At 34.4% G+C, this 11,854-nt stretch overlaps 1 protein-coding gene across 4 annotated transcripts; it reads left to right on the plus strand.

The window, feature by feature from the left end:
• Positions 1-1,851: 1,851 nt before the first annotated feature.
• LOC125263480 lies at positions 1,852-7,919 on the plus strand. 4 transcript variants are annotated; one of them, XR_007183819.1, is made up of 7 exons: positions 1,852-2,077; positions 2,588-2,914; positions 4,646-4,987; positions 5,066-5,190; positions 7,202-7,238; positions 7,482-7,567; positions 7,660-7,919. XR_007183819.1 is itself a non-coding variant. In XM_048182476.1 (6 exons), the coding sequence occupies exons 1-5, from the start codon at positions 1,948-1,950 to the stop codon at positions 7,211-7,213; spliced, it is 936 nt and encodes a 311-aa protein (XP_048038433.1). In that variant the 5' UTR covers positions 1,852-1,947; the 3' UTR covers positions 7,214-7,238; positions 7,482-7,919. The 4 variants fall into 4 exon arrangements, 2 of the variants coding, with proteins under 2 accessions (XP_048038433.1, XP_048038434.1); XR_007183820.1 differs by lacking the exon at positions 7,202-7,238; XM_048182476.1 differs by having other exon boundaries at positions 7,482-7,919.
• Positions 7,920-11,854: the final 3,935 nt, after the last annotated feature.

Consider the following 11,854-nt stretch of genomic DNA (forward strand, 5'->3'; position numbering starts at 1 on the left):
GCTCTCTCGCGAGAAGTAAATCAGAGTTTCTCTCTGTTGCAAGGCATGTGATTGGCTGTTCACCACTGATGTCACGCATTCATGTGCACGCGCTCCACAAACTCAGGATCAAAGCCTGAGTTGACAAAGAAAGTTGATGATCAGCATCATGGTACCAACAAAGCCGGATTGGAGTGGTTTGGTTTTGTCAACTCAAAACTAATCCTATAACCCTGAGTTTGTTCAACTACCATCATGGTACAGGCCCCAGGTCTCTAATAAAACATGTGAAGTTTGGGGCAGATCGGACATTGTTTGTCAGAGTTACAACAACTTCCTGTTTCTTGGCGAAAACATCAAACTTAGGGCGCCACGGACACGCCCTTCAGTGAAAACTCTAGATCTTCGCAATTTAACGTCACAAAGGCCTTTAGATTAGACTGACCAAATATGACATTGATCTGATAAAAGCTCTAGGAGGAGTTCGTTAAAGTACAATGTCTGGAAAATGCAAAAAAAAAACTGTGAATTAATTAAAAATATCTGACTTCCTGTTCGGTTTCGGATTTCGCTCCAAGAGACTTTTTTTGTAGGTACAGGCACTCGAGAAAAATGCATAGTTTCCCTGTTACGGAAGTCAAGCATATTGCAATATTTTATTTATTTTTCATTATCTCGACATAACTGTTTCTCGGGATCTAAACATTAAAAAGTAGTTGTGATCATAAGAAAACAAGAAGAAAAAAAAATGAATGGCCTTTCAGGCTTCCGTACTTTTTAAAAAAAACGCCTATCCCCGTTTCCGTACTTTTTTGGTTGGATCGTTATAAACACCTCTCTCAGTTAGAAAACACCCCAAAATTGGGAGACGCCCCTCTTTTGTTCAACGGGTTCACACCGCACGCGTCAGCGGTACGTGAGCGTGAACTGCAGCTGCAGAGACGCGCGAGTATTCACACGTGAAGCGTCACAGCAGCGGCTCGAAGCTACATATAAAGTGAGCATTTCTTTACAAAGACAGCTATAATTTTTTTTTATAAGTTGGTCATTGTTAAACTTGATAGTCTTGAAAGTTTGTTAACATGCAAGGTGTACAACACTCACATATAAACGTAAAATAAATAAATATAAAAGCCTCGTGTCATCCATTGCTGCACACAAATGAGGTAAGCTTTGTGTTTTACATCATCTGACGCATGAACATGTTTACAACACAGCAAACTCAGTGAAAAAAGGCAGCAAACTCGGGTTTGATTATTTGGGTATAAGAGCCTATATAGCTGTCTGTGTAATAACTAAAATAATGTTTATATATCACATTTTATGGCTAGTTTTTTTTTTGCGTGTGCCTCAAAAGAGGACTTACAATGAGTTAAAAAGATCAGCTACGACTACTTGCTTTATGCAAGCATTATTTACCCTATTATACATTATCAACACAAATTGATAGGTGAAACAAACAGTCACCCACAAATAGTCTATAAACAAAGATCTAAAGAAACATCTAAACACCTGTTAATTCTCAGTAAGATCTTCTGTAGACGTGTGACAGAAATAAAGTCAGTCTGGTTATAATTTGTTTCCAGAACCAACACTGAATATTCAGAGAACGTGGCAGTGCATAGCATAGTTTGCATATGAAATAAAAATAATAAGTAAATGTTGTGATATACAGTCACGGATCAGATGCGTACTTCAAACGCGGCATGTGTGAAAGCACAATAGCGCCTGCTGCTTCTGCAACGCATCCTGCAGATGGAGTAGGCTATTGAGTGAAAGAGCCGTTAATGCTTCCTCTTTTTCGTTTGAAAAATGCAGCGAATTGAATAGATGAACTGAAATCATCATCAAACTGCCAATGAAATGCTGGGGTGGTGCCCAAGGGTGGCCTGACCAATCGGAGCAGTGTCATCGAGCGAGCGCGTGGTTTAAACTGCTTTCACTTTGTTTGACTAAACTGCACCGTGAATGCAGAGAAACAACAGCAGAGCACGTTTATGTATCAAAATCTGCATTTATTATTATTATTATTTAAGAGTAGTGAAAATGAAGCTTCTCTTTATTTCGATCTTGTTGCTTTTGTGTCTACGTATGAATGGTAAGACACATTTTTGTTATAGTCTCTATTGTTAATGATATATAAATGGAAAAAAGTTATGTGGGGGATTCAAACAACAGGGCTAAAAAATAAAATATTTTGTAGAATAACATTACATTATTTGAGTTTTAATGTGGTATTAATGTAGTATTTTTATGGATAATATATTCATAATTTTTATACTGGGTAATATTCATTATGGTATAAAACATTGTTGTATTAATGCACAAATCTATAGGGAAAAGGAGCAAAATATGAATCATGATGTGGTTTGTATGATGTTCATAAGTTATAAGATCATTCATGAGATTTGTGTTTGTTGATGAGTGAATGTGTAAATCAGTGATGTTCTTCTGATGCTTGTTTACATCTGTAACATTATGAATCCAGATATATTTCTCTACTTACAATCTTTATGATCTGTACAAAAAAATAAAAAAATAAAATTCACAGCACTTTCCTATTGTGTGTTTTTGTTTAGCTTATAATGAACTGACGATTCTTCTCCAGGTGTGTCTGGTGTTGGATCAATTGAAGTGTCTGTGAATGAGGGAGATTCAGTCACTCTGCACACTGATTTTAAAAACAACCAACAGGATGATATTAAATGGTATTTTAATAACATTCGCATCGCTCAAATCATTGGAGATCTCAGTGAGAGCTGTACAGATGTTCAGTGTAATGAAGGTACTGAGAGATTCAGAGGCAGACTGAAGCTGGATCATCAGACTGGATCTCTGACCATCACAAACATCACAGACACAGACTCTGGAGAATATAAACTACAGATCATCAGCAGCACCATCAGAGAAAAGATCTTCAATGTTGCTGTTTGTGGTGAGTCATTTAAAATCAGGTTATTTATGTTTTAATGACATCATTGTTTTATATATATATATATATATATATATATATATATATATATATATATATATATATATATATATATATATATACATATACATACAGTACAGTCCAAAAGTTTGGAACCACTAAGATTTTTAATGTTTTTAAAAGAAGTTTCGTCTGCTCACCAAGGCTACATTTATTTAATTAAAAATACAGTAAAAAAAACAGTAATATTGTGAAATATTATTACAATTTAAAATAACTGTTTTCTATTTGAATATATTTCACAAAGTAATTTATTCCTGTGATGGCAAAGCTGAATTTTCAGCATCGTTACTCCAGTCTTCAGTGTCACATGATCCTTCAGAAATCATTCTAATATGCTGATTTGCTGCTCAAGAAACATTTAATGTGTACAATTGTACAAAATATTTGTGTACAATATTTTTTTTCAGGATTATTTGATGAATAGAAAGTTCAAAAGAACAGTGTTTATCTGAAATCTAATCTTTTGTAACATTATAAATGTCTTTACTGCCACTTTTGATTGATTTAATGCATCCTTGCTGAATAAAAGTATTCATTTCTTTCATTTCTTTTCAAAAAAATAAAAATAAAAATTCTTACTGACCCCAAACTTTTGAACGGTAGTGTATAATGCTACAAAAGCTTTGTATTTCAGATAAATGCTGTTCTTTTGAACTTTCTATTCATCAAGGAATCCTGAAAAAAAAAGTACACAACTGTTTTCAACATTGAAAATAATCATAAATGTTTATTGAGCAGCAAATCAGCATATTAGAATGATTTCTGAAGGATCATGTGACACTGAAGACTGGAGTAACGATGCTGAAAATTCAGCTTTGCATCACAGGAATAAATTACTTTGTCAAATATATTTAAATAGTACACAGTTATTTTAAATTGTAATAATATTTCACAATATTACTGTTTTTTACTGTATTTTTAATTAAATAAATGTAGCCTTGGTGAGCAGACGAAACTTCTTTTAAAAACATTAAAAATCTTAGTGGTTCCAAACTATTGGACTGTACTGTATATATATATATATATATATATATATATATATATTACACATGTATGAGTATTATTGGCCTGTTTTGAGTTCTGTTCATGTCTGTGTTTCCTTATATTCTATTCTGTTAATTGATCAGTTATCCTCTGTCCCCTGTCAGTTTGTTTCTATGGTTACTTAATTGATTTGAGTATTCTGTTTAGGTGCGTCTCGTCTATTATCTTGTTAGATCCCCTGTTTTCCTATGTATTCCTGTCTTTAGTCCTGTCTAGTTGTCTGTCGACATTGCTATTTTGCCTGGTTGTTCTGTTCTTGTTTTTTGAAGTCCTGAAGAATCCTGAGTATTTCTGTTGGTTTGCATTTGTTTGCAATAAAGACTACTGCACATAGTGCAGTTTCTTCTGCACTATGTACAACAGTCTTTATTGCAATCAAATTGCTTGTGTACTTCTGTCCAGTTTCTTCTCTGATGCAACCTTTTGACAGTTAGTTGTGATTCATAAAAAGCTTTGTGTCCGTTTCTCATCACACCATCTCTGACTAAATTCTTTTATCTGTTTAAATGAGGGTTTGATAAAATTTGTGTTCATAAGCGCATGGATGAACATGGATACATATTGCTTTTCCAACCTAAAGTTCAGAAAGTAATGTAGTTTTCCAGCATCTGTTGGTTTATGTTTCAGGTGTTTCTTCTGCTGAACGAGATGAAGTGAAGACAGTGAAGGAGGGAGAATCTGTTACTTTTGATCCTGGTGTAATAAACAACCCATTTGATTTGACGTGGTGTTTTAATGAGATTCTCATTGCTGAAATCGCTGGAGATCAGAGTCAGATCTGTACAGATGTTCAGTGTGATGAGAGATTCAGAGACAGACTGAAGCTGGACAATCAGACTGGATCTCTGACCATCATGAACACCAGAACCACAGACTCTGGAGAATATCAGGTACTGATCACCAGCAGCAGCATTCCCCATCACCACCTCAGCATCAGCAGCATCAGGAGATTCAGTGTTACTGTAACTGGTGAGTATAATTTCAGAATTTTAAAATACAGTTCAATATATTTAAACCTAATAATAATGACTGTCTTTATTATTACAGTTTCAGATCTGTCTTCAGGTGCTGTAGCAGGAATAGTTGTTGCTGTTCTGCTGCTGGCTGCATCTGCTGCTGCTGCTGGTGTGATTTACCGTCGCCGCAGAATCCATACAGCAGTTCAACAGACTGTAAGTATTACATACAGCTTTAACAAGAAATATAAGATCGTGCAAAATGAATCTTAAAATTTACAGTAGTATGGATACATTTTTATATTATTACTGTATAGTTATAATTATTTATTAAGTTTTTATTTATTTAATTTATCTCTTTATATGGTGTTATGGTGTTGCCTGAATTATGTAGGTTTTTTTATATAGTGTATGGCTTATCTGCATGTTTTATTGATATCTTATTAGTTTTTTTTTTTTTTCTTTCCAAAATTGTTACAATTATACAGCACTTTGGTACAACACTTTTTGTTTTTAAATGAGCTCTATAAATAAATGTGAACTTGAACTTGGTTATAGGAACACAGGTCTAGGATCAGGTTGTTACCAATGTCTACTTATTTTTTTAAATCACAGAATCAGATCGTCTAAGGTAAGGCAGTGCCAAAATAAGAAAAAAATAAAGTGATAGTTCACCCAACCATTGTCATCATTTACTCACCCTCAAGTTCCAGGGATCTCCCAAACCTGTGTGAATTTGTCAGTAACCAAAGTTGATGGACCCCAACAGAAATCGGGGGTCCATCAACTGTTTGGTCACTGCATTCTTCAAAATTTCATCTTTTGTGTTCAGCAGAAGAAAGAAATTAATACTGGTTTGGAACAACCTGAGTGTGAGCAAATTATGATAGGATTTTCATTTTTGGGTGAACTATCCCTTTAAATCATAAATAAACAAGATGTAAGGGAAACAAGTCAATTTACCTGAAAGGGAATTATTAATTAATTTATTAGGAATTTTGAATGAGTAACTTATTTTACAACTGAGCAAATTAATCGTCCAGCGTTCATTTAAACGGGCCGTACCACCAACTCTGCAGTGAATATGAATATCCAACCTATAGTAAAAACATTATTTATTAACAAAGTAACAGGGTCAGCAGTTTAAGACATTCAATTCATATGCACATAACACAAGACACTTTAAAAAAAATGTAAATGAGACTTTATTGATTATTCTAACATATAAACTAATATCTAACACACAAACGCACTCACACACATACAGTCAATTCCCCAATGTTAAATCAACACCTCTCAATGTTCACCTGGGAACCACCAGCAGGTTAGTGTTAATTAGGTGCTTAAGTGGTTAATTAAGCAATGACTGCTTGATTATTGAAGACACCTGATGATAACAAGCAGAATCACTGAAGAAAAAAGAAACAAAAGAACAACAGCTGACTTTAGCCACAGCCTTAGATTAAATCAACTCAAAAAACATTAAATCTCTCTTATTACAAACATACTGACTTTATTTCTGTCATTTGTCAGCAGTTCTTTTTGAGAATTAACAGGTTTAGATGTTGATGTTTTATTGAAAATATTTGGTCACCATTATGGTGATCTGGGTTTCCTTTAGTTGGGCAGTTTGACTCTTGACTTTTAAGTTTGTGGTCTTTGTAACAGTGTTTATGGAGACCATAAACAATATCAATCAGGTGATATGGTTTATACCAGTGGTTCCCAACACTACATGTTTCCCATGTCTCCTTAATCAAACACACCTGATTCAGATCATCAGTTCATTAGTAGAGACTCTCAGACTTGAAACAGTTGTGTCAGACAAAGGAGAGATACAAAATATGCAGTGTTGGGGGGGGGACTCCAGGAACATGGTTGGGAACCACTGGTTTATACCATCAGAAAGCTGCTCAGTTACTACATAAATAATAAATAATATAAACACAAAAGGTTTTATTTAAAAAGCGTGTTTTGGAATTTTATTAGAACACGCCAATGCAATGTGCAAAGCATTTTACATGGTGCAGGAAAAGTTCAATGTTTTAAATAACAGACAAAATGCAGTTTTATTTTGTCAGCCATTTTATAAAACAAAAAAACCCAACATGTTCTTACTGAATAGTTTGATATTTAATCATTATGTAACACACACTATGGCATGTGTTTTTGTAACTGTAGACCTGTTTGTGTCTTTTACCTTGTGTGAATCTATGTTATATTACAGGAAAATGATTGATGTTAGAGGGACGTTTTTTTATAAGGTATGATGTTCCTCAAACGTTCTTTCAACTTAATTCTGATTTAAAATACAACATTCTATGAACACTAATTTATAAGCTGCTGTACAGGCAAAATTAACTGTTTGCATCATTGAATCATAATCCTGTTATCACTGTAAAGCTGCTTTGAAATGATCTGTATTGTACGGGTCCTGTTTGGTAAGCAGAACACCCGACCCATTATCTGACGGCAACACTCATTTTATTCTGTACCTGACCCATTAGATCTGAAGACTGCGACCCGCACCCCCATGGTCACCCAGTTTCATTGTGTCTGGAGAACTTCCAACATAACAACGAGGACATGAAAGGTTCAGTATATTATTTGCTCTAAATAAATGGTTCATGTCATGGTGTAATGAACAGAAACTGCTCTTTGTAAATAATTGGAATCTCTTTTCAGGCCCTTCTGTGCTGATGACCTGCAGCAGAATCGGAGAGGATCTTCTGTTGGACAACATCTCCATATGATAGTAAGTCAATGATAGTAAGTCATATGATAGTAAGTCAATGATAGTCAGTCTACCCACTTTAAGGGTTATTTCACCTAAAAATAAAATTTCAGTCATTACCCAGCTAACAGAATTTTGTTATAAAAATGTTCTCTAAATATTCAGTGTTGGTTCCAGAGGTGTATAGTCCAGGGGTCAGAAAGTAGAAGTCCTGCCATATTTTTCATTCCACCAACTGAAGCGGTGTTAAAGTTAATGAGATAATGAAGTGATTAATTGAGTGATGATTGAGCATTATTGAAGACACCTGATGATAACAAGCAGAATCACCAAAGGAGAAAATCACATTTTTTAAGCCACCATCATGGAGATGAGGGTTTGCTTTAGTTGAGCTCTTGACCCTTGACTTTTTAATATTACATCTTGTGTGAGCTGAACTGAGTTGTAACAGCCAGACAAGCAAAGAGAAAAGATGATCAGGTGTTGGTTATGTTTTTACATAATCATTATTTGATCTGAATCACTGAACTCATTTAGAGCTCAATCTCTGAGTTAGATTTACATTATTGATTACAGCAGCACTGTGATTCTACAGCACAAGATCAGCTTTATCAAAATAGTCTGAGGGATTTTGCAAAAGGTGTTCTGATAAAAAAAAAAAAAAAATCGCTTTCATTTAGAGACACAGACATCAAGAATCAGTCTGTGAATCTCAACAGTGGTGGCCATCATAAAGCATGTTGCAATGCATTCTGGGTGCCACCAATCAAAATTCATCCATGGCTCCCATCATGCATTGCTGCATGAATAAATTATGAGCTTAACCTCTTCACTGTCACGATCCCGTTGGCGAGACGCCTCCCAGCCAGCACACCCATATAGGGCCCACATGGTTTAGCCCAGATGAAATTAACATTGTTCAGAGTGCACACTACACACTAATGTAACACTGAATCAGTGTTGGATTTAATGAGATAATTAAGTAATTAATTAAGTGATGATTGAGAATTATTGAAGATAGCTGCTGTTAACAAGCAGAATCAACAAAGGAAAGAGAAACAACAAGAACAGAAAAAATCGAAACACTAGAACAAGAACTGACTTCAGCCGCAGCCTTAGATAAAAGAAGACATTAAATCTCTCAAGATCTCAGCAGAGGAGGATGAAACAACTCCACATACAGAAGCTCTTATTGAGAATTAAGAGAGAGGTTTTTTATTGTTGATTTTTTTTATTGAATTTGTTTTATGTTACCATCATGGTGATCTGTGTTTACTTTAGTTGGGTAGTTTGACTAGTCTTTGTAATGTTAGAGTTTTTCTGGTTACTGTAACTGAGTTAGTTATAGCAAGAAAAGCAAGTGAAAACACAACCAGATGCTTCATGTTAAGAATATCATCATTGTGTAGTAGCTTGATTCACTGATCTTATAAATGAATTTAATATGAGCAATATCTCACAAATTTTGTTTTATTGTGATTCAAGTAAAGATCCAGCACAGTTTTAATCAGAAAAGCTGAATGAGTTTTAAAACAGATTGTACACTAAGCACTTTTATCTATGGTGAAAATTACTCACAAACATACATCAAGAATCAGCCTATGAATCTCAACAATGGTGACATGCTTTTTATTTTTTATTTTTTTTTTGCATGATGCACCCAGAATGCATTGTGGCATGAAGCATGTCACCATTGTTGAGATTCATACACTGATTCTTGATGTCTGTGTGTGAGAAAGTTTTGCCGGAGTTTTAAAGTGTTTAGTGTACAATGTGTTTTAAAACTCATTCAGCTTTTCTGATTAAAACCGTTTTATCATTGTATTTCTAGGAGAGAGCCAACACAAACTTAACATTTGATTTATATAAAGCTCAGTCATTAGATCAGTGAATTAAGCCACTACATGACAATTATATTCTTATCATAAAGCAGCTGACAGTAGCTGATCACATTTTTCTCTTGTCATTATTGCCATAACAAACAGCTACAACAGCCACAGAAAAACTAACACTAATAAAGTGAAGTCAAACTGACTAACTAAAGCAAAGACTGACCTCGATGGTGACCTTAAACAAAACTGATTTCTCTTTCTTTCAGTGTTTGTTCACAGCAGGTGTTTGAATGATTGAAAGAATGTTTCAGGAACATCACGCTAACCTTTAAATAACATTCTACTAACATTAAGGAAACTGGGCATTTTCATGTTCTTGGAATGTTATAAATCAACTTTCCTAGAATGTTGAATTTTAGATCAAAATTAAGTTAAAAGAACGTTTGAGGAACGTTATACCTCATAAAAACGTTCCTATAACATCAAGAAAACTTTTTAACGTTCCCAGAACCAACACTGCATATTTATAGAACATTCATACAACAAAATTCTGTTAGCTGGGTTGATATCGCAGCCTGTTAAATATTAAAATAAAATACATCAACCAAACGTTACACTGCTCAATTCAATTCTGTAATACAATCTGCTGTTTACCACCCGTGACCACTGCCTCACTGTGCTGTTATATGTGAAGGATGATGTTTTACGTCAATAATAGAGTGAAGTACAAAGCTCGTATAATAAATTATAGTTTAGCTTTCGTCTCTAAAATGAAAACAGTTGGATTCGTGCCGAATAAGAAAGGTAGGCTACAGATTCACTTTAAATTAATTCGTTTTGCATCTTATTTATTTTTATTTCCAATAAATAAACCTGTTTCTCGCCTTGAATATAGCAATAGAAGCTGGAATGGCGTTAAAAAAGAAAAGTTTTTTTTTTTTTTCATTTTTGGCTTGACATTTATATAGTCTGAATATTCAAACTGTTAATTTTAGAGGTTTTGCTGTGGAGTAGCATAAGTGGGTAATTTTGTTCATAATTTATGTTTACAAACCTTATAAACAAAGCTATGTAGGCTAAATGAAGTGAAATGAAGATATTTTTGATGAAATATGAGAGCTTTCTGACCCCTCTATAGACAGCAATGCAACAACTACTTTCAAGGCCCATAAAGGTAGTAAAGACATTGTTAAAATAGTCAACGTGACTACAGTGGTTCAAACTTAAAATTTTGAAGCGACAGGAATACTTTTTGTGCGCAAAAACAAAACAAATGACTTTATTCAACATTGTCTTCTCTTCCTTGTCATTCTCATACACTGTTTACGTTGTAGACACAGGGCAGCGCTTCCAGGTTCTACATCAGAATGTCGACGCTGTACACGTTAGCAGCATGACGCATGCATGTGATGCTGATGCAGAAGCCGGCCAATGGTGAGCCAGTGTTCTGATGTAGAACCTGGAAGCTCTGTGCACTGTCTACAATGTAAACAGTGTAAATTGACAGAAAAGAGAAACATTTTGGAATAAAGTTATTTTTGTTTTTGCACACAAAGTACTCTCTTCACTTTATAAACTAAAGATTGAACCACTGCAGTCACATGGACTATTTTAACAATGTCTTTGCTACCTTTCTTATCCTTGAAAGTGGTCGTTGTGTTGCTGTGCTGTTCATGGAGGTGTCAGATAGCTCTCAGATTTCATCTAAAATATGTTAATTTGTGTTAAGATGAACAAAGGACTTTAGGGGTGTGGAACGACATGAGGGTAAGTAATTAATGACAAATTTAATTTTTGAGTGAACTAAACCTTGTGATAGAAGTGCGAAAGTAGTACGTTCTAAAGAGATTGTCTATCACTATCTTGTAAAGTTCATACTGCGTATACTGATATTTGCCAGATCGTGCCACATTATGACCTAGGCAGAACAATTCTCCCAAAAAAATAACCTGCCTGATCTGTCTCAGTTGCTCAGTGTACACAAACACACAAATGAACTTGAGGAAATGGGCCTAATATGTAGGCCTATATTTATCCCTTAGATATCCTTTTTTTAAAAAACATTTTTGTTGAATCCCCATGTTGATTAACTCCTTTTAATCAGTCCATACCATTTCAAATCTTGCTTTTTTTGTATGTTATTATTAATGGTGTGCCTTATGATATCGGTATCCTCTCTGTCCTGCTTTGTAAATGTGCAGAATTTTTATTTCAATTAATTAATATTTCTATTTTCCATTTAAAGGGGTTCAGTGTTTTTTTTTCTAGGCTTGATTGTGTTTTGGGGGCGCAGTTTAACATTTTTTTTTTTTTT

The sequence above is a fragment of the Megalobrama amblycephala genome, linkage group LG2, assembly GCF_018812025.1.
Source record: "Megalobrama amblycephala isolate DHTTF-2021 linkage group LG2, ASM1881202v1, whole genome shotgun sequence".
NCBI lineage: Eukaryota > Metazoa > Chordata > Actinopteri > Cypriniformes > Xenocyprididae > Megalobrama > Megalobrama amblycephala.